Genomic DNA, 24865 nt, shown 5'->3' on the forward strand with positions numbered 1-24865 from the left:
GTTGGTAAATATTAGTTATTCTATGTAGATGTAGCACAACTGCATCTGTGGCATTACTATTAAGGTCTTTTGAATGTTTATTATGTTTATTCTGCAGAATTCCTTCGATATTCACGTTTATGTCGTACTTAAATACTTTGCATGCGGAAGTTATATAAGCAGCTCTGCTCCCGATACGCTGCTGTGACAAAATCTTATTTTCTCAGCATTAACTCCAAACAGTGTAAATAACCGACATTTAATTTTTGATAAGAGAGTAAAACACTTTTATATCATGTCCTTTTTTCTTTTCGTTTATTTTGTCTTATTTGTCATTCCAAAATGTTTTAAATTAAACACTATATTTATATCGTCAAGTAGAGCACAGATGTACCATACTTTACATACAAGATGTCTAATATTGTAAAACTGCCCCTACGCTATTCGCGAAATAACCCGAAGTTGGTCAAGGTCGAATTGTGACGAGGAATATTTCGTATCTCTTCGCCTAACTATGGGCCTCGTCTCGGCTCATTTTCATTAAGGCTGACTCTGACGACTCGTGTACTTGACAAACATTTGTTACTGGCATATACTTGCCATGTTGTGTTTAAAAGTTTATTTGTGCAATTATTTGTCACCCGTCGCGCCGCGTGACCAAGCTTGTTGATTACAAATGAAAAAATTGTTCTTTACAATGATGGTATACTTGCCAAGTACGCAAATATTGGTGTACTTGTCAAGTACACGAGTCGTCAGAATCCGCCTTTAGACGAGGAAACACGAAATAACCCTCTTCTCCATTCGACTTTGACATACTTCCGCCTATTTTGCGAGTAGTGCAGTGGCTATTTTACAGTCACTATAAAGGTTGATAGGTAATTGATAACACAACAATTTAAAATTAAGTTCTTCAATAGGTGCCTTCGTAGACACTGACTAAAATAAATTATCTTGATTTTATACCAGATTTTACACCTTCTTGTATTGGAAGAACTACGTTGCCAGAGTTGGCATTTTCTTCATTTTATGTCTTTGATGTGATAGTACTTATCAATACATCGTCTACCACTTTAGGTACTACATGTTAAATTACATCGAAAAGAACTGGAATTAGTTTTTTTATGAATCTTCTTGTTCAAAAAATAAAAATTAAGGCCTGTTAAAATTTGGCCTAAATATAATAGCTGTGTTAAAATATACAGGGTGGTCCGAACTGTATTCCGGAAACTTCGACAGCATATTCTGCACAAAAAAATAAGTAAAAAAGTTCGTATAAATGTATGTTCTAAAATGCTTAGTTTCGGAGATACAGGATGTAGAAGTTTCATTTTTATTTCGATTTTTTCCAAATAATTTCTGAAGTAACGGCAATATTTGGATGAAAATTGGTATCTGGGAGTTTCCTGACATACGAAATTTGATTTTGATGTCAATATGACTCCTACTTGTATAGGGCACCACCCAAGGACTGTATATATTCTAAAGGACTGTTCGATCGCGTCAAATCGCCGCTGTCGTAGTCGCCGTGGAATGCTACGTCACGCGCTGACCAGCGCTCCACAGTGCGGCGGATGGTTATTCTAGCGGGACAAAATCTCAAGAGCAATGTTTGGGACTTAAAATCTAAGAACGTAGCAAATGGTCTAATATATAGCAACTATATGGTTAAATTTATTTATTTATTAATAAATAAATACAAGATAATAAAACTATGATATTATTCGTACATGACACACAAAAACCGTATTCTAAACGATTGCCAAATACATAAAATTATGATATCAAAAAACTCTTTAGCAGTTTTTGTTTAAATTAACTTGTAATCTTGTGACACCCTCTATAATTTATTTTAAAAAAATATATTTTATTTTGAAAATAAGATAGATATTTTAATTTTAATTTTAACACTCGGTAATTGTAAATTCATATTATATAGTAAGTATCTAAGACAACTTTCTAAACTCAGTGCCTTTTGATGGAGTTGTTTTGTTTTTATATTATCCGATTGAAATGAATCTTTTTGGGCATTCACCTGTTAAGCTTGCACTCCCTGTGACTGTAACTACCTGTATTGGTAACTCAAAAGATCTACATCATTCAATATATCGATATTTGAAAAAAAAAGTGAAAGTTTGATATCTGCAGAACAAAGGCACGAAGGATTTTAACAAATAATATACGTACAGTAGAAAAGTACATACCTTTGGCAATCTTCAACATAATTTGGCTTTCTAATAAAATGTATAAGCACTTGTAAATATTTTTGTTTTCGTATGATCTCTGCCTTGCTGAGCAGAAAACGACCAAATTTGGTTGATAAAAATGTATCGAAATACAAAGAATATTCATGCATTTTTGTATCAATTGGAATGTCTACTTTTTATTCTTATCAGTACACATTTTTTGGCTTATTTCTAACCAAACGCTTTTGTCCCGCTAAATTTATCTTCCAACGCACTGTGCGCTCGTCCGTCAAATGCATTGAGTTATAATAAAGGAGGAGATGCTATTCCCATATACGACTAGCCAAGAAAAACGGTTTCACTGGGCGGAGGTTAAAGTAGCATCAATATGGCGGCGATATCAGTGTTGGACTCAGCAAATTTGCATTTTTTTAAAATATTCCTTTAAAATTTAAATAAATTAATGTTTTTTTATTTTTAGTTATTAGTTTTTTTATTTTTGAAATTAATTATTTATTTATAATAGTGAAAAAAAAATATTTCTTATACCCAAAATTTGTTAAATAAAATACCTACCTAAATAAAATATAATATTTTATTTAATATTATTATTTTTTCTAGTATGTATTTTAAAGATAAAATGTATCATATTATAGTTTTAAAAAAATAAAATAAAAAATAACTTACCTTAATTGACTTTTGTTGAAGTTGATGATATATACCTATGGGAAAAATGAAACTAAAAATAAAATTACGAAAAATGCAACTTTATTTATTACAAATAGATTATTATAAAATATTATGATACACATTAGAAAAAATATGAAAGTTATTGCCCTTTAAATAAAATAAGTTTATTGCTTTGATGTCTTTCACTTACAAGATTGTTTAATATATTTTTACTGAGGTATATCATTCAAATATTTAAATATCTTTCTATTATACTTTTTATTAATAATGTTCTGTGATTATCTAGAAATGATTGATCAAAACTGTGTGATACTAATTTAAAACTTTAAACATATAAATAATAATAACATATAAATAAAAAAAATAATAAAAATTTAAACCAATTTATTATTTTAACAAAAATAACCCTGTTCTAAAAACATTCAACGTCTACTTACCAGTTTTAGGAGCAAGATTTTAACAAATCACACCAGAGATTTTTTGGTCAAATTTGGTATAGGTAAGCCCTTTAAAGTTATGCTGAATCGAGTGGTTTGGTTTGGATTATATACACAGATTAAAAAAAGCCCTAATGCACTTTAACTACTTACCCACGAAAACTGGAAAGTATGCCTAGAATATTTTTAGAACAAGGCTATTTTTGCTAAGTAGATAAAGTTTTTCATGTAAAAACAACCCGAGACATATTGCACAATTAATAAACTTTTTTTCAGAGTGAACCTAAAATAAATGGGTCACACTGTATAATAGCACTATAGTATATTAACACACACAATAGTATATTAACACACACAACACTGCATAAACATTGCCTTTTTAATTCATATGATTATGATTTATTTGTTTTATTAACCATTTTCTATGTAATGTGTATTTTATAATTTATTGTCAAATTGAAACGTAATTTTAATTACAAATCCGGTACCGCAAATCCTCCTAGAAAGACATATATATTAATAAAAATTGGGATTTAATTTATAAAATGGTATATTAAAGATAATAAAATACTCAGAGTTCGGCCCTGCATCTTGTTTACCATTACCTGTGAAATGTAATTCCTGACGATTTCTTTCTATCGATGGCGTTTCTGCTACTACAACTTCGAACAGCACATGACACCATGATTGTTTTAGTCACACAACACACATAAGTCCAAATAAAACACAAAATAACTCAAAATAAACGCAAAAATCAAGAACAGGATTACGCTAGACGGCAATAGCACGAATTGACAAGAGAGTCGCATCAATATGGCCGACCTGGTACCGCTTTGGTCACGTGATAGCATCTCCTCTTTTATTATAACTCAATGGTCAAATGCAAAAATAACTGTCACTGTCTAAAATCTTTAGCGCCAACTTCAACTCGGTCAGTAGATGACGTAAAAAAACTGACAGTGCAGAAAGATAGGAATCGAACTATCCTTATCTCTATAGTATCCTTGGGCACCATCTACGTATTTTTTAACTAATTTGAAGAGTAATAACTTTTAGTCTGTACCTGTATACAACTATTGAATAAAAAAATATACATTTACTACGTTTTTTACGTTGGCAGGTTGACAGGTATTGATAATTTACATTCCAAATATCTCGAGAACCGTCACTCGTAGCAATTTTTACCAAGAAATCTTCTTTACGTAAAAAAAAGTAGTAAATGTATATTTTTTTACTCAGTAGTTACACACAGGTATGGACGAAAAGTAATAATAATAATATTAATAGTCTTCAAACCAGTTATAAAATATGTACATAGGTGGCGCCCTCTACATAAATTGTCATTCGTAAGTAGGAGTCATATATTGACAACAAAATCAAATTTCTCATGTCAAAACTCCCAGACACCAATTTTCATCCAAATATTCACATTACATCATATATTATTTGGAAAAAACTTTATAAAGATTTATACAAACTTTTTTACTTATTTTTATCTGCACAATATGCTGCCGAAGTTTCCGGAATACAGTTCGGACCACTCTGTATATTTTATATCGTTAACGATATAAAAAATTATAACGCTATACAGATGCTTCCATTGGTATAAGAATTCCTTACCGTTATTTTATATTTTTATTTTATCCCTCATCTGGCATTTATCTTAAATATGACAGGAGCCGAAGGGTTAATTTAAAAACCAATTATAAAATTTCAGTCAGAGTTCAGACTTTCACATATATTACCAAACTGTCTCCCTTTTGCTCCCTCTTTTACCCTTCGCCGTTAGATAAACATAATAAATTAATTAATAAAATTAACAGGCCCGCTCCTTTCTTTGTGTAAAGCCCTACCCCGTGTGTCCGTAAAGTTTGTAGGCTCAAATTTAAAATATCAAGATAACATTTTACGTGCCCTCTCTGTCTTTATTAAAAAAAGTTTGGTTAGAACTCGGGGTTGTTTTTCTTTCGGCCTTTGGTTTCGGTTATTAAGGTCTGATAAGGGTGGGTAAAGTTAATCTGTGGTTAAATTATTAGGTTATTTAAAATTTTCGGGTGTATAAAATTTGATATAGGGGCCGTTTAAGAATTATTTAAAGTTAATTTGTTGATATTTACGATTTTTCGTCAGACGTTACTAATTTGCTTGCGAGTGTCATCTATACTAATATATAAAATCCTTAAGTGACTGACACACTGATTATTCACGATACTGCTCAAACCACTCAACGTAAGAAGCTCAATTTTGGCATACAGGTTGATTCTAGGGTGTAGAGGTTCGATAAGAAGGGATTTTTCGAAATTCCAGTTCCAAGGGGGTGAAATCACCCCTCAAATATTACAATATTTAAGTTTCCGAAAAAAACGCTTAAACACGTATATTTTATTTTGTTTTTTTACATATTTTAAGATTTTTTAAAAATTTATACAGGGTGTTTCATAAAATATGACCATTAAGTAATACGAATCTGCTTAAACTGCTTGACGTTTAAAGCTGATTTTTCGCAAACGGATTGACTGTGGGGTGTAGAGGTTCGATAAGGAGGGGTTTCTCGAATCTCAAATTCCAAGAGGGTGAAAACGCCCCTCAAATATTACGGTATCTGTTATTTAAAAAACGGTTAGTCTTTCGGGAAAACGCCTGGGCATGCATAATTTATTTTGTTTTTTACATATTTTGAAATTTTTTAAAAAAATCATACAGGGTGTTCCAAAAAGTTGGGTAATTGATTAACCACGGTTCTGCTTAAACTGCTTGACGTAAAAAAGCTTAATTTTGGCAAACGGATTTTTCGAAAGTCAAATTCCAACGAGATGAAACTACCCCTGAAATATTACCAAGTTATATAATAATATCGCCATATGTGAGAAAATTTTATCCAGTTTGTATGTTAATGGAAATTCTCGCTTTGCTTTATCATTACCATTACAAATGATTAATTCGACGCGAACGAAGTCGCGGGTACACGCTAGTTACTGTATATAAAAATTCAATTTATATTTATTTCAATTATGGTTTTGTTATGCCCATAGAAGTTCATTTTTATAGTTATGTACTAGAATATATTAAAAAAATGTAACAGTTAAACATTAGAACTTTTTATACAACGAAGATTATGATCGGAAGTCAATCAATATTTTCTAATAAGAGAATAATGCAAAAAATGCTTTTTTACCTCAACTTGGATCTCACTCATCTATTTAAATACTAATTGCACGCCACTGGGAAAAACTACTTTTTATTAGTGTAAATATTTTAACGCTCTATTGTTTTTATTTTAAAAATTTAAGGACACTAGTTGTTATATAGACCACCAATTGGAGCAACGTAATACATTTAAAGAGTTTTAAGCCCTCACTGCACGCCACTGGTTTATCCATATCATGAACTTATATAAATCGTTTTGTATGTAATTTTATAGGCCATAATTTTGATAACTAGCAATTTTTTACTAAAGGTAACCGTTTTGGAGATATTTAGCAAAAACAAAAAAATTGTACATTTAGGGGTGGTTTGCACGGTTGTAGGGATGGGGACTATTAATATGATAATTTGAACCACAATGGTTAACTAACTACCTACAATTTTTTTTTTTTAGCTTTCAGCTTTAGGGGATTTAGTTTCACGAGGCACCTTAATTTTCTTGGACTAATTTGGTACGTCAAAATACGTTTCTAAGGTGTGATATGATCGAAAATATGATCGAGAAAGAACGGCGTCAGCGATGGCTATGAAATGAAGATCGCTGTTATTTAAATGTAAAATTATATGGGGAATATCATCGATGTTCATTTCCAAGCCGACTGGACGCCGTTTTTATTCGATCATACGATAGTTATTTCTACACAACCATCTCTTTTTTAAAATATCCTTTAAATATTCCTTTCTGTCATAACCCTAATATATTGTCAAATTATAAAAATTCTAAAATTATCACTTTGCATAGCTATAAAAAATCAAACAAAAAAAACGTTCTGTTTGGACAAGATTTAAAATCAGTTGTTAAACACCGGCGCGTTTCAACTGCTCTGTCTACCTTGTTTTTTTCCTGCTGTCGGCGTCCCGGAATTCCTGCTCTTCAAAAAATAATCCCTCTTTCCCATAAAACGTTTCGGTTTCACGCTCCAACAATCAAAGGTTCGCGTCTTTTGTGGGCTCGGCCCATTTGAATTAGATTACTCTGACATCGATTTTTTAAATCTTTTCTTTCTTTTTTACGGCTGTATTTTTATTCCCTTTTGTGTTTTTTAACTAATTCGTTTAACGTTCAGTGATGTGGATCGGTGTTTGGTGTTTTAAAACATCAAATATTAATATACTCCAGAGGCGAAGCTTCCATTGGTGCGTCGCATTCCTTCAAAATATTGTAATACGTTTTTATTTAAAAAAGAATCACTGAGATCTCCTATAATAAATTAAAATTCTTAGTACATTTATTCAAATAATTAAATTCGATTTAAATTATTTAATGTGTTTATTGGTCGCTAAAGACCTACGCTTAACACTAAAAATAAAAATATCTCGACAGCGAGATGATGCGACTGTCCTCCTTACATCTTGAACGCCGCCAAACGCGAGCCGGGGTCAGCGAATTTTCCGGCCACGATTACGTCTCCTGTTCGCTGTTAAGGATGATTCACAGTACCCCGGACCGTGCCCGAGCCGGGCACGTTCCGTGAAGTAGACACCGAGCCACGTCCGATCCTTCTGTATATGCAACACCGAGTTGATAACGGGGTTGGTATTAGTTCCGAGTACCTATATTAGAAAACACACCCCCTTGACATACGAAGATTTAATACGAACAATGCCAAAGTTCTCGCAACTGGAATTGGTACCAATTGCAGTTGATGAATAAAGAACGACACCTGCAGGGGAAACACCTGCTCAAAGGAAAAGATGAAGGATCAACTTGTTCATTACATCCTTTCATTGTCCATTTTTACGCATACCCTGTCGTCAAATACTGCTGTAAGATTCACTAATATTTACTACAGACATGATAAAAAGTGTACTTTGTTTATATCATGACTGCAGATTGCAGTCGGGGCACCAGGAAAAGTACATTCATGCTTTCCGCAACGTGGCGGGAACGGAGCGGATCCGAGAAAAAAATGTACGCCGGCATTTCTGGGACCGGGCACGGACGAGTTCCGGCGAAGCTCGGATCGTGCTCGGCCTGGCATGAATGTATATGTGTAAAGAACACTTGACAATGTTTGGCCGTGTCTTCACCGACGCACGGCTCGGACCCGTTACGGTGTAGCGTGAAGCATCCTTTAGTCGGTGGGTGATGCGGTTTTTGACTGCTGTAAAATATAAATAATTTTGTAATCATCCTTCAGTTCTATGGCGTATTCAGAAAAATTAAAAACTATTGAAGGACCTCCAAAGCATATTTTGAATATTAATACTAAATTAAAATCGTATATTCGTCATTTTAGTGAAAATGTGTATAAAAGTGAACACTGGATATTGGTTTATTTCAAAAATGACAGATCATATTTCCATATGATTGGAGTGACAGAACCATAAACGACGGACGGACGCAGATGCGTATGAACTCAACTTAAGATTTTTGAAACTTGTCAAGCTTTTGTCAAATTAAAGGTTATAATTTGTGTCAAATAAACCGTGTTCTGGGATATAATAAACATTTGCGATATTTATTTTGCATTTTGGTTAATTTTATTACGTGTGTTTTGTATTTTTTAAAGCTAAGTAAAGAAAAAATCCAGGGAAAAGTAAGTGTAGACTCAGAAAATTACATTAACTTAAGTACATTAACTTACATTTCAAATTTCAGGCCAATAAATTTACATTCACCAACATCTAATAAAAAAAAATATTCCTTAAACAAAAAACAAACATGGAGATAAAGAAAGTAGAAAGATGGTTCCCATTTGACGTATCGAACGTTTTTAAGACAAAAACCGAAGTTTTTATTTAATTTGAGCCCTCGGGTGAGACGGGGTTAGGGTACAGGGATCGAACCCCCCCCCCCACACCTCAAGAACTGCGACCTTAACTTTCTAACGGCATTACGACAAACAAATGTTAGCGCAAAGTTGATACGTATACAGAAGTTAAGGGAAGAAGAAAAGGTCGATGTTGGAACACAATTCTGTTAAGTTTTTTGGTGAGTTTTGGAGACGTGAGCAGAAAAAAAAGAAAATAATAGAAAAAAACATAGAACAAAAGTTTTTTGTACGGAAGAAATAACATTTCAGAAGTATGTTTGAAAGTAGTAGACAAAGATGAATTATATTTTTTTTTGGGTATTTCTTCTTGGAATAATATTGTCATTAATGGCCGCTGATCTAAATTGTATACTGAATCTTGGGTGAACATTGTTAAATATTTTCAACACAAGTGCTATATCGTTTTTTAGAATACAAGTTATTATGTCATCAACATATCCTTTGAACAATGTTACTTTAAAGGTCAATTCCTATATACAAGTTGGGGGGCTTGTAGTTGTGAATTATACTAGTTCACAACTACAAGCAATATAGTAATCAACAGTAGTTGATCACTATATCAAAACATATTGTAGACAGTTTCCCAATCCCAAACCATATAAATGTTTCTAAAACTTGTAGGTGGCGCCCCCTACAGCTAACAGTCATATTGTCATCGAAATCGAATTTATCATGTCAAAAAACACCCCGACACCAATTTTCATCCAAATACCCACATTAGTTCAGAAATTATTTGGAAAAAACGAAATAAGAATGAAATTTCTACACCCTGTAGTGTTTACAAAAATAACTTTTTTCTAGATTTTCTTTTAGTGAAGAAAAACGCAGAATTCTTTTCAAGAGACATATTCGGGTTATTACAGAATTAATACCCTGTATATTTCCTTATTTCTAGTTGCTTCTAAAACCAAAACAGCATATTTATAAAAACCTCATAAATTTTAATCTAAAACAAGATGTTAAAACCCGAAATATTTCACAGCAACATTCCGATTCATTCTTTCACGCCATTCCCGATAAAATCCAGATGTTTAAAGCCGACATTCACCGCAACCGAATAAAATACTTCGTCGCCGCGAGTATCAAAACGTCGGAGAAAGACATTTAAAAACAAAAAAAAAGGATACAATAAAGCAACAAAAACAATCGACATTCCTGCTTTTGGATGCTCTCCAAATGGATAATAAAAATATGTAGGACACTTGCAGTTAACATCCACGAGCGCTGCAGCTCTTTTTCTTGCTTTCTGCTCGAAGAGATACGGGCCCTATTAAATTCTATTACCGAGTTCTATTTCTGTTAAACATTTTCCAGTATAGACTATAGACGTTGGAACATAATGTTTAGAGCAGCTTTATTTAAGTTGAGAAGATTTGAGATGCTCGACAGTATTTGAGAGTTGGATAATAAAAATGTTACAAGGAATATTTCTAATACATTATGTATATCAGATAGAATGTGAGATGACAGTTTTTTTGTTATGTTGATGATACTTTCATAATAAGGAATGGAATCGATAGAAGAGTTGGATTCCTTTCAAAATAAACTCACTTCACAAAATAAGTCTATCAAATCTATTATTGAGAAAGAGAAGGTGTACTTATGTGTGCTGCCTCTAGATGTTTATAGCAGTAAAAATAGTGGATCAATTAGCACCCCTGTATATAGAAAACCAATACACCCCATATAGTTTCTTAACAAAAATGATATTTAAAGGACAGAGAGAAATATACTGCCAAAATTCCTTACACCAGTTTTAAAAATATGAGGTTTTAATTTAATTGTCAGCTATTTTCGAATAGACGATGCATATATTTATAAAAGCCTCACAAATTTTAATCTAAAGCAAGACGTTAGTTGAAACCACCTTAAATTATACCGAAACATTTCAAAGCTACACGACGCTCTCAACATTTCTCTCCATTCTTTCATGCCATTTTCGATAAAATCCACATTTATAAAAGAGAAAAAAAGAAATACAATAAAGCAACAAAAAAAATCGGCATTCCTGCTTTTGGATGCTCTCCAAATGGATAATAAAAATATGTAGGACACTTGCAGTTAACATCCACGAGCGCTGCAGCTCTTTTTCTTGCTTTCTTCTCGAAAAGATTCGGGCCGTATTAAATTCTATTACCGTGTTCTATTTCTGTTAAACCTTTTTCAGTATAGAGTATAGACGTTGGAACATGATGTTTAGAGCAGCTTTATTAAATTGTCGATGCTGAAAATGTTTTAATAAATTATTCAACGTAACGTTAAATTTAAAATGCCTGTAATTATTTATATCTGTATATAGTTAGTATGGTGCAGATATTTATACTAATTAAATATAGAAGATTTTGTACGTTAATTTTTAATTGATTATAATAATAAATTGTTATTTCGAACGAAGTGAAACCAAACAAATTATTATTAGGGAGTAAAGAAAAAGTTTTATTTTTTATTAGTTACAGAAATAATCATCGATTGTCATTTCAAGACCTACTATGACGCCGGTTTTTTTCAATAGCATATTATTTCAATCGAATTACAAGATTTTTTTTGAAGAAAAAAACAATATGAAAGCCGGCTGGGGCCGATGACCAATTTTGGCTAGGTCAATCTCTAGACGTTATTTACTAAAAATTGACATTTAAAGATACAATTTAATACCTTTTTTAAGTAAAATTTATTATTTTTTCGATCGTATTTCTAAAAAATCATCAAGCTCAGTAAAAACTATAGGACAAAAATAAATAATGATTTAACTAAAAAAAATCTGGCACCGCATCTGGCTCAGATCGTATATATTTCATTTCTTGAAGAGGGTCTGCACGTACATGGGAAACGAGGAAAGAAGAAGGAAATCTTTGTTGTGTGTATCGGAAATCCAATTATCTTTTAATTAGGCAGAAATTCTTGACGGCTGAGAAGAATAAATACATGTGGTCCCCTAAATACGCGTAACATTTGGTTAGTCAAAGTTATTCGGAGAGTTGACGGAAGCGCTATTTTTATCGCGTAATGTGGTTTTTGGAAACCAAAACTTAACAAAAATAAATCGTCATGTAAGGCTGTGTAATAGTCATAGCCTTGCATGGCGATTTATTTTAATTATTTATATTTAAAACACACATTAATAAATATCATAAAAAATATGATTGTTATATACCATGAAAACATAAGGATCCGCACTTTTTTGTAATCTACTAAGGGACAACACAGCTGGGAAATGACAATCAATGGTAATTTTTAGTGAGGGCAATCTCTCATTTACTAAAAATTGGCATAAAACTTGTCAAAAATTTACACTAATTATAGAGAGATTAAAGAAGGATAGAACGTTTCCAGGCACACAAATCTGTTTCCCAAAAATTTCCCAAGGATGGGTGGGGATAACTTACAATAAAAAATACAAAATGCATTTGCAAGTATAAGAAGATACGTTCAAAGTTATAAATAAGATTGAACGAAATATAAATTTGTACATTAGGGATGGTGGTAACCCTTTCGAACATGTAGAGCATTAGAAACTAGTTTGTAGAAGTTGTTTTACTTATAATAACTACGATTAATATTCAAATTCATAATAAAAAAAGTTAAAAATAATATTCTTAAATTGCTGACCTGGATATTATTTATTTGAATCTTTCAATTGGCTCGATTTTCCTTATTCAATGTTAATTAGTACTGATCAATATTTTTGCGATGAATATTATCAGATTAAATAATTAAAAAAAACCGAGTCGGACTTAAAATATTTTAAATAATAATTAAATAATTTTGTTCTTGTTAAGGTACCCAGAACAAAAAAAATATCAAGTGTGGCATATCATTGTACTCTGGAGACCGAGTTCTTTCAAAACTTCAAATAACAACTGCAGGTCCGTATTTAGAAAAATTAAGTTAGCCTCTGTATTTCACAAATTATCAGTTTATTTGAAAATCTAAAAATACTATCAGATAGCCCTAATAAAGTGGCTATGAGAATGTGCAATTGGTTTTTTGATTTTCTAAAAAGTAACGACAGAAAAAAATTAAATTGATTTTCAAAAAATCCGTTTTTTCGAAAAAACTCAGGAATTCTTGATATTTTTAAAACTTTTTTGGCATCTTGGTGAACATCCCAAGGATCAACTTTGCCCCAATTTAAGCATGTTCGTGTCTATTACGGTTTCCGAGACACCAATTTCCGAGACACCAATTCGAGGTACGACCTCGAATTTGTTGCACCCTGTATTTTCATATTTCTTTATTTTTCTCTAAAACGGGATGGAAATTTGGAAAATATAATCAGGATTAACTATTTTAAACCAGCAAAAACTGAAATGAATACAGCGTCGTATAGTATATAGTTAGTTTACCACACATTTAAATATATATATATATATATATATATATATATATATATATATATATATATATATATATATATATATATATATATATATATATGCTATTTTGTCTAGATCTAAGATATTTTATTGAAAAAAAAGCACTAAAACATATAGTATACTAAAATTTTCATCTCATTGATATAGAAACACGAATGTTTTGCAGCACATCCAGTAAATCCGGTCATTTAAATAATAAATTGAAGTTGTCCCTATAGTTCGGTCTAGTTCTTAGTTCTGGCGCACATAGTAAGAACGCGGCGCGGCGGTTTATTAAAGCCAACCTGAGAGTTTCCCGACAAGAAACAGCCAGGGTTTACGTTAGTTTCTACCAAAGTTTCCCCTCGAAACATAATCAAACACTGAGCAAAACTAGAGCATGGCGAATTGGAACTTACCTTTCACAACCACGAGAGTAATCAATATTAGAAGAATGAGTCTTATTTTTCAACACAGAAATATGACTGTTTGTTTCATTCCATTTGTCTCGACAAACGACAATGTATATTTTTTTAATTTTTGAGGTTCAGAAATAACATCTTGTGAATAAAATACTGATGTCGACCGATCTTTTATAGACAAGAATACGAGATGCGGGAATCTGTTAAAGTAAAAACTGTAATGGATTACACTGAAAAAACAAATCTATCGGTGGCAAGGACGAACGCACTTAAACCAATTTCGCCATTCTTAATATATGCCAAATGCATGGTTCAATTAGGGTAATTTCAAGATGTATTTGGGACAAACGCTTTAGAATCGCTGGTTGCAAAGGCAACAGCCTTATCTTGAAAGTATTGCGATTTGCATAACTCCATACCAAAATTTTCAAAGATCATTATCAAAAGTCGAATTTACGGCAGAAGCACTTCAACTTTTTTATGAAGTACTACGAATTTGCGATAAAAGCACTTCGGATTTGTTATAAAACACTACGAATTTGTGATAAAAGTACTTCGAATTTGTAATAACACAGTGAGAATTTGCGACAAAATCATTGCAAATCTGTAACAAAGGCACTTTGGTTTTTGTAACTAAAGCACTGGGAATTTGTAGCAAAAATTCACCTTAACCCGAATCATACACGGTCAAATTTTTTTTCAAATATATTTGCAAATAAGTGTTATTTAAGTGTATGTGGCGTTATTTATACCTAATTAAGTACACAAAAATATCAATTATTTGCAGCAAATATATTTGAAATAAAAATTGACTTTGTATCATTCGGATTAGGGTAAATTTAAAAATAATATACAAAATTTTGAAAATATTTTTATTGCATATTTGTATGTATCTTTGTTTAACAAAAATAAAACTTTTTTTTAAAGATAACGTATGCTAAAAATAAAAGAACATTTTAAGTTTCATATTTAAAATAAACAAAACTAATATATATATCACCAAATAAAATAAGTAACTTTGTCTGAATACATATTTGTCCATCAAGACAGTTGATGATGAATGCTCATTTCTTGTGACAGGAACTTTATTACATCGATTCCGTCGATTTTTTGCTATGCAAGAAAGCAAAGCATGTTTTACCAACAAGACATTCACAATAGAAAATATGAACAAGAAATGATAAAAAAATGTTGGCCTAATTTGTAATGAAATATTTAGCATTTGCTACAAATGCCCGCGCATTTAACCTAAGGGCACGAAGGATTTCAGGTGAAAAAAGATGGATGTCCATCACCAACTTATTGTCTCTACTTCTTTCTGGTGAAATCACGAATTTTCTAAGATACCTTTATTATTTCGCTAAACAAATATACTATAACCAACACAGTGCCATAATAATATTATACTGTGCTACCAAGGTGAATTTATGTAAAAATCATCTATAACCCAATCGTAGATCTCGGCTTTATATTGCATCATATTTTTTTAATATTCTATGGCGTGATTGAATAGTCAAAAGTACAACCAACAATGGGTGAAATATGAAAAAAAAACAAAGTAAATAGTAAATGCTTCTTTGCACTCTCTTTGTTGTTTATAAACTGTGTATAAGTTTATTTCCAGAAATGTAAGCAAAACCTTTTACCACGTTATCTTTGTTCATTCCCACCCATTGTTTATTTGTTTTTATATAAATTCTCTTAGGAAATCATGCATAAATAAAATCAAACAACGCCTTATTGTTTCTACGTATCTTGCAAATGTTCTAGGCGCTACTTGGCCAAAAATTCTTCCACGCTGCTCATATTCGTCGACAAAACACGCACCATTTGCTGGTTGTTTAAAGGGACCGATGATACTAATACTAACACGCACGTAACAGGTTGATCGCGTCACGATGCAAATATAGGCAACAATGGCTACTTATGCCAAGAGCGCCGACTTGCTACCAAAAGCATGGCTTTCAGCTGAAAAGTTTGACAGTGGAGATAAAAGCATATAATTCCAATGAACGGAGTAAGTTGAATCCACGCAAAATTTGGCCCAAATGCAATTTTTTTCTGCTAAAATCCGATTTGCCAAAAAAGCATGGATTTTAATTTGAAACTCTTAAATTTGACGTAAAAGTAATTCATTTGCCTGACAGGCACAACAAGGCAAATGCATGGTGAAATTACCCCAATTGCAGTGGTTTTGTTTAGCACAAAAGCAGTGCTATTGAATTTAAGGAGTCTTAGTTGGCAAAAAAGCTAAAACGGCAAATGCGCGGAATCATTTGCCATTAAAGCATTTAATTTTTTCAGTGTAGCAATATAATTTCTTCTTATAAATCCGGTGGATTCTTATAAAACTATGGGGTAATGTCATTGGTTATGTGCAGATAAGGCAACAGTCATAAGTCATAAATAAAATCATTTAGTTGCAGTTTCGAATGGTTAAATAAAAAAAACGTAAGACAAGCCCATTGGAACTTACCTTTCACAATCACGAAGGCTATCAATATTGGAAGAAAGACTCTCATTTTGCCACACAGCAACATGACTGTTTGTTTCTTCTGAAGTTTTTCGTTGAAGTCTAGTCACTATCGAACATCACTAACACACTTTTTAAAGCACTGTTGTCGATGTCGTGTTGTTTAGTTTTATTTCATCAGTTCCCACCTAAAAAATAATAAAAAGAATTAACATTCCTATTAAAACGCATCTAAATATTAGAAAGATAGCTTATGAGAAACGTAGAGTTCTCATATGTCCGGATTTCTAAGATGTCCGCGATGGACTTGTCATTTATGTTGTTTTGATTACGTGCGCTTTACCAATACAAGTATATCTAATGATTAGATCTGTCATTTTAGTTCACAAGTAAATTGGATTTTCTGTCATTTTTTTAAATGATATCTACCGAAATCTTCCCTGACTCCATGGATAGACTTAGCTCATGCCAATTGTATATGCAACGCTTAAATTGGTTTGGAACTATCGGTATTCTAAGGGCTGGCAAAGGTCAGTCTTGGGTCGAGATATCCGTATGTAAGAAGAGTACAATGCGTTTATAATGTACTGAACAAAGAGAGAACAGTAAACACATTGCCAAAGGTATGAAATAAACTGAGAAACTGTGCACATCGCTAAGAGACGTGGAAGGGGATAAGCAGATTTGTCGCAGTTGACCGGTCGACCCAATCAATACCTCTCAGTACTTAAAGTTCTAGGAAAAGGTGTACGTCATGTGTTCAGCTTCACGATTTAATTACGTCTCGTGATACTTAATTTGTTTATTCATTAATGAGTAGTTGTAATTTTCCCTATAGCTTAAATTTTTTTAAGTGCAAGCTAGAAACACTTGCATTTTTGGTAAAAATAAGTGGAATTGAGTGTGTGTTCGATAGTGGTCGCGCTATTAGAACTCTGAATTCAAAAATTGATATCTCGAAATCTATTAGAAATAATAGATTGTAGTTTTTTCAAGAACTTTGTTAATATTTCTGATGTATTTTCTTTGTAAACAGTATGTGAAAATCTTTATCAATAAAAAAATTACACGATTGCTGAAAATTGCTATGCTCTAGAAGTAAATAGATGGATTGTTTACAATTTTTGAATGGAAAAAACGACCTTATCAAATTTTTCTTATGTAAACATATTGTAAAATATCCTATCTTGAAAATAAAAAAAAGTTTCAATATCTAAAGTTGTTCTTGAGTTATGGCCTGTTAGGTGTTAAAAAGTTGAGTTTTTAAATTATCGCGATTACTGACGTTTTCTCGTTATAAAAAAATGACACCCTAACGATATCCTTATAATTCCATTTCAGATGCTCAGAAACATGTCTAATGATTTTATCTAGTTATCTCTTGAAAAAAAGTCCTTTAAAAATAAGCGGTTTGCGATCGTGATTTTACTTTACTTGATAGGGAAAGGCGTATCGGCAACGCCGCAACAGCACACCGTCGCGCGTCGGGTCAGTCGGTCGCATTTCTCTCACTCCGACTTAATAAGATCCCTATGCGATTTACTTCCACGCATGTAAATGCCGACCCAAAAGTAACAGTTGCCAGCACGGTATAACGCACAATATTAAATTTTAACAATAAAATTAATAATTTATTAATGCCAAAACAAAACCTTGTAGTTACTAATAAAATGCTCAAAGTTTTAAAGGACAATTCAATTCTGTTGTAATTTATAACATAACATGCAGTACAAATCTTAATATTACTCACAAAGGCAAATGAGTATAATTCACACTTTTTCAACTACCTTTATTTTTTTTTACTTGTGAGCTACACTGTATATATAACTCTGTCTGTCTTTAAATAGTTAGTTTAGTAGTTACAACGAATTCATGACTCTAAATAGTGTTGATTGGTTAGCAGCACTCGAGTAAGAGTTAATAAAGATTTAACGATAAACCTCCATAAAACTGCCTCATAAACACCCGTTTTTTTATTACTTCTCAGTCATAAATAACCTTTTACAATTAGAATTTACTATTACTAACATACAACAATGTGGTTACTGTTAGTCGAACCTTACCCTTACTGCTGCAGCTATTAATGTTTCTGATGATTCTTTGTTTCTAGAGTTGGAATGATTTTTGTTAACAACACTCTTAGAGTGAATGTTTTAAACAGACTGAAGGTATAAAACGATCTAAAAGCTTATTTAGACTGTATGATAAAAAACGGCGTTAGCGATGGCTATGAAATGAACATCACTGTCATTTTATATGTAAATTTATATGGAAAATGTCATCGAGATCTTCATTTACCAGCCAACTGGACGCCGTTTTTTTTTCGAACATGCGGTATTTGCTACTTGTAAGAACTCCACATATTCCTTTTAGAATGAAAAGATCCTTTTGAAAAGACAATCATTTTATGCAGTTAACAGGAAAGAAAGCATTTTGAGCATTTGATTTCATCTAGCTAATTTTTGTCACATAATTAGAGCTTTATATCTAGTTTTAATTCTGTAATGATTAAAATATGTTTTAAACGTGTATCTTTTTATTACCGTTGAGTATTTTACTCTACAATTTTTAATTTTTGTTAAATTAACAAAAGGCATATCACACAGCCACCCTAGATTTTTCAAATAATAAAGATCTATACGCAATAGACGCAAAATCATAAAAATTAAAATATCTAAGAAAATCTTTGTCTGAGGGGTAGACAACCTTAATAATATTTTCAAGATATATATATTTCCCATTGAACAGCGGAAAAATATGCTGGGTGTTCCATTTAAAAGGAGTAATTTGCTTTTAAAAGTGACTAATGTTCCCTATTAATTTTGTCTCACCCTGTAACACATAACTTTTCGGTTTTCAAAATTTCAATTTGGTTAGGTACATTGAATTTAGAGGAACAAACTTCTACGCTATTTGAAACCAGTAATTTATTTTACTAATTTCTAGGTTCTGAATGAAGCTTAACAATTAGAATTCGTTGTTTCATAATTAAGGTTTTCTATACCATCCGCAACATCTGCATTCAGTGCATTCTATTATGATTCTATTAATACTAAAGAAACTGCAACCGCGACTGCACACCATTAACACGTCTTGCGTTTCTGTACACACACATGCACCGCCAGACATATTGTAAATAGCGCGGAAGCTCCATTAAGTAAAATATCTTCATAATTCCAGCGTGCGGCACGCCGTTTTAGCAAGTTTGCACATACAATAGGCGTTTAGCGCTTAACACACCTTACAGAACATTATTGTATTCTTCTAGGTACAGCTAGGGCATGAAAGAAGATATAGGTTTAAGGTGAAAATGAAATTTTACGCCAAGATTTAATCGTTAAGCTTTATATTTAGTACAGAATTCGTGTTAACTATTTTAAAATGCGCTTGTAAACAATAAATATTCCCAGTATTAATGTATGAAAAAAAAAACTCAACCGAGATGTACTGCTGTCTGATGAGAGTGTCCCCAAAAAGAGTTACATATCAAAGTTGTGTTTTTTGTAATGGAACACCCTATATATTGATTGATTTTCGGATTCTGGGAGAAAAATAAAGGTAAGCTTTATAAGAGAAGTATATGACTAAAATGTAAGGGTTTTGACATATTTAACATTTTCTAGAAATAAAGAACAATTTTTAAATTACAATAAAAGCTACCTAAACTGGAATTTACTCGGTATAGCCTAATATGTAGTTAAATTAACTATTGTACTTTAAATCAAATTAAAACTTGATCCAAAAAGTTATACAGGGTTAGACAAAATTAATATTGAACATTGGTCACCTTTAAAAGAACATTATTCTTTTATGTTAAATAGAACACCCAGTATATTATTCCGAGATTCAATGGAGAATTCAAGTCTTCAAAATACTATTAAGGTTGCCCCTCAAACAAAGATTTTCCTAGATATTTTCATTTACATGATTTGATTTGAGTAGATCTTTATATTTGATAAAATCTAGGGTGGCTGTACCATTACTTCAACATATCTGTCTAATTAGTCTAACTTTAACAACTAGTTATCATTTTGTGTCAGTTAAAACAAAAAAAATTCTCAGAAATTCGCCGAAAATGCAAACTTATCCTACATCAGAGAGAATTGATATGATTCTATTAGTTGGTGAATGCAGTTTGCTATAAAATACTGAAATGCTCCTGATTTTATCTAGTCTGGATTTTTTTATGGGGATATGTTAAAGGCAGTGTTTAAAAAACTTGACCAGCTATTATTGTCGACAACATGAGGGAAGTTATTGTAGCAGGTAGAACTCCACATATTCCTTTTAGAATGAAAAGATCCTTTTGAAAAGACAATTATTTTATGCAGTTAACAAAAAAGGAAGCATTTTGAGCATTTGATTTCATCTAGCTAATTTTTGCCACATAATTATTGGTTTATATCTAGTTTTAATTCTGTAATGATTAAAATATGTTTTAAACGTGTATCTTTTTATTACCGTTGAGTATTTTACTCTACAATTTTTAATTTTTTTTAAATTAACAAAAGGTATATCACACAGCCACCCTAGATTTTTCAAATAATAAAAATCTACTGACGCAAAATCATGAAAATTAAAATATCTAGGAAAATCTTTGTCTGAGGGGTAGACAACCTTAATAATATTTTGAATATATATAAATTCCCCATTGAACACCGGAAAAATATACTGGGTGTTCCATTTAAAATAAAGGTGTAACTTGTGCTTTTAAAAGTGACTAATGTTCCATATTAATTTTGTCTCACCCTGTATAACTTTTCGAGTCAAATTTCAATTTGGTTTAACATACAATGGTTACTGTAATTAAATATGAGGCTATACAAGGTCAACTAAAATTTAAGTAGCTGTTATCAAAATTTAAAATTTACTCTTCATTTTCACAAAATGTGAAATATGTCAAAATCCTTAAATTTTAGGGATATGCTTCTTTAATAAAACTCACCTTTATTTTTTTCCTAGAGTCCGAAAATCAATTAATATATAGGGTGTTCCATTAGAAAAAACTTTGATGTGTAACTTTTTTTGCGGACACCCTGTATAATTCTATATATTTTTATAAAATGCTTTCAATTAACCTACATATGCTACCAAAATTTCATTTCGATATAAACTACCGTTCTCCTTTGAGCTTCCGCGGCATATAGAGGGAGGCGCCACCCTGTACAGTATACTCTGAACGATCCTAGTTAAATTACTACTCTAAGGAAAATATAGTAACTATGTTTCTAATTTAACTTTTTCCTAATAAAGTGGTAAAATAGCTACCTGCTGAGCAAATTTAATTAAAAGTATAAAAAAAACTAAAAAGGTTAAGTGGACTACAACGTAGGAAAAAGGAGGCAAAAACCGTCTAAAAGTGGTAGCGTAAAAAATCCCCCGACGGATTTTTAGGAGAAACGTTTAATGTTCCGACGGCGGTGGATTTAATCATAACGGGCGGCCTTTTTTCCGGGAATTCAACATGTGAAAGGTTTTAACGTCCGGTCTCCATTTTATTGGGACAATAAAGTTGGGCTGGTAACAAAAAAACGATAAAAATTTGGTAGAAATCCCCAAATCTCTCGTTTCACTTGTCCTGTTGAATATACTAGAGACTATTGTATTCGGGAGACGACCCTAAAGATCAGAAAGGTCTAATCTTATTCAGATTTCTTACTTGTAAAACCAGATACCATGCGATCGAAAAAAAAAACGGCGTCTGAGACAGCTGACAATTGAAAAAAAAAATTGGCGAGGTCAAGCACTAGACGTCATTTACTTGGCCTTTACTCTTCTTTACTTTTAATGACGCTTTTACTGCCAGCTGCTCTTAAGAAGGTTGCAACCTATTTTTATATTGATTAAATACAGGGTGGCCCATCGAAAACGTCTCGCAAGGCATAACGGCCAGAGTATTTTTTTTTCAGAAAATTTAAAAACTTGTCAATTTTGTTTGTGAGGGGGACAACTTTTGCCCCAAAAATGATTGCAAAATCTTCAACCCTCTAAGCGGGGGTGTCATCCCCCAATTTTTTTCAAATGGGAAGGGGGGTCAAGTGGTCCCGCAATGAAAAGGGCTGTCTATTCTCTATACTTTCCCGTTTTGTTTTTGAAAATCGGTCGAGTCGTTGAGAAAATATGAAGGATTGAAATTTGAAAATTTTATTTAAACATTTATCAGAGTAAATGATAAGGATAAATTCCTTCGACCAATTTGCTGTTTTTTCTTATTATTTCTAGATGTTTACGCATTTTTTCACTTGCCACAAGGTTGAACGATCAGGTTAGGTAGAGTGTACTTTCTTTTTTAGCGGTGTAGTTAATCGGCACAACTGTCGGTACTGGGCTGAGGACAACCCCAGGGTTTTTCACGAGGTGCACACACAAAAGCCTCAGTGTGGTCTGGTATTTTTAGAAATTCTAATGTGAGTCCTTTTTTTTCTTCCTAGAAATCTAACAGGTGATATGTACTTGGATTTACTGGTAAATACCATCGATCCAGCCCTAACTGACATCATAGAGAACAATCCTCGATACGTTGAAGCAGAACTAATATTTCAACAAGACGGTGCACCTCCACATTACTCTCAAAATGTGCGTAATTATTTAAACAATAACTTTGCCGTTCGGTGGATAAGACGAAGGGGTGCAATTGAGTGGCCTCCCCAGTCACCCGACTTGTCTCCTTTGGACTTTTTTCTATGAGAACACATAAAATGTAAAGTGTATAGCACTCCACCCGCCTCATTAGAAGACCTGGGAAGACGAATTATTGATGTTTGTCGCGAAGTGACCCCGCAAGTTCTTCAGAATGTTCTAGAACGGATTGAAAATAATTTCTTTTACTGTATGGAGGTTGACGGGCAACATTTTCAGCATTTGCTTCATTAATAAGATAAGTTTTTTTTAATTAATTCAATTTACGCGTTTTTTGCAAAAAGTACTTTTCAAATTTCAATCTTTCATATTTTCAAAACGACTCGACCGATTTTTAAAAACGAAGTGGGGAAATATAGAGAATAGAAAGCCTTTTTGATTGAGACGCCACTTGACCCCCCTTCCCATTTGAAAAAAGTTGGGTGATGATACCCCCGCTTAGAAGGTTAAAGGTTTTGCAATCATTTTTGGGGCAAAAGTTGTCCCCCTCACAAACAAAATTGACGTGTTTTTGGATTTTTTGAAAAAAAAATACCCTGGCTGTTATGCCTTGCGGAACGTTTTCGATGGGCCACCCTGTATAATTTTTATACAAGATTAGCAAAAATCATGATTATTCTTAGAAATATCTAAAAAATCTGTTTTTTTTTATTTAAATCAGATAATTTTTTTTTTATTTTAATAGAAAACGTTGTTTAAATCGGATTTCCAAATAATTAGGGCTTATTTCCAAATAAAGTCCTATCCTAAATGGCAAAAAATATTCGTAACTCTACCCGATACCCATAACATTAACAATCGGCGCGTTTCATTTTCCACCAAATTAAAGGGCCTACACAATTTTGCTAAAAAGAGAAAAGAAAGTCAGTGGCGCACATGTTTTTTTTAGAAACATATTCCAGTGGTAACCCATACGCACGTCCCTGGTGAATATGTAAACACTTTTTTAGCATTCAAATATATTGCACTTATAGCAATTGTTACCCTCAAAATTTCATTCCAATCGCTAAAAGAATTTGGAAGAAAATTATAATAAATCAAAAAAAAATAGCAACGAAACGAAACAGAATCGGACCCATGTTGATATGAAAAATAAATCTTATTTTTACATGAAGAATCCCCACACGAGAGATAGTCAAACTCGTATAAAACCATAGCCAATAGCTAATAGAAAAATTATGTTTTTTTGTTTTTTTAATTAAAAAAATTGAATTTTTGTCGGCAATCATGTGACACGGAAGGACGAGAAGGAGACGTCATTTAAAATACTTTACATTACTTTTCACCCTGTATCATCAGCAGATATCCATATTTTTTATATATTTTAAAATTTTTATCATATCAAAAAGAATAAATATTTAAAAATCATAAATTATCATTTGCTATGCTATTGTTTCACTGTAAAATATGTTTTGTTTAAAAAAAAATCTGCCACGTTCTGTATTTTTTAACCCTTTTTCAACCTCTGCCTTTTAAAATCCCAGATATTAAATTTCGATTATCGGTTTTCACTGATTTATTTTTCCTCTTTTCCAGGCCTTTATGAAACAAAAGGGTCAATATGAAATACAACACATTAGATAGGAAACGCGCCCTTAATACTTACGGGCTTTATGGGGAATTAAAAGATACCCAAAGTATCAGATTTCTTAGAATAAATATTTAGTCATTAGTTATAGTTTAATTTATGTCATGTTTAATTT

General features: G+C 32.1%; 1 protein-coding gene across 2 annotated transcripts in view; it reads right to left on the reverse strand.

Annotated features, from left to right (window-relative positions):
- Positions 1 to 24865, reverse strand: part of LOC115882208 (limbic system-associated membrane protein-like) — a 247558-nt gene that overhangs the window by 218875 nt on the left and 3818 nt on the right. For both annotated transcript variants that reach the window (XM_030900112.1, XM_030900111.1), the window contains exon 2: positions 16527 to 16711. In XM_030900112.1, coding sequence (XP_030755972.1) covers positions 16527 to 16590 — 64 coding nt within the window. In that variant the 5' untranslated portion in view covers positions 16591 to 16711. The remainder of the gene's footprint in view (positions 1 to 16526; positions 16712 to 24865) is intronic.

Source organism: Sitophilus oryzae, unplaced genomic scaffold (assembly GCF_002938485.1).
Source record: "Sitophilus oryzae breed Bouriz unplaced genomic scaffold, Soryzae_2.0 scaffold_177_pilon_pilon, whole genome shotgun sequence".
Classification (NCBI taxonomy): Eukaryota; Metazoa; Arthropoda; class Insecta; order Coleoptera; family Curculionidae; genus Sitophilus; species Sitophilus oryzae.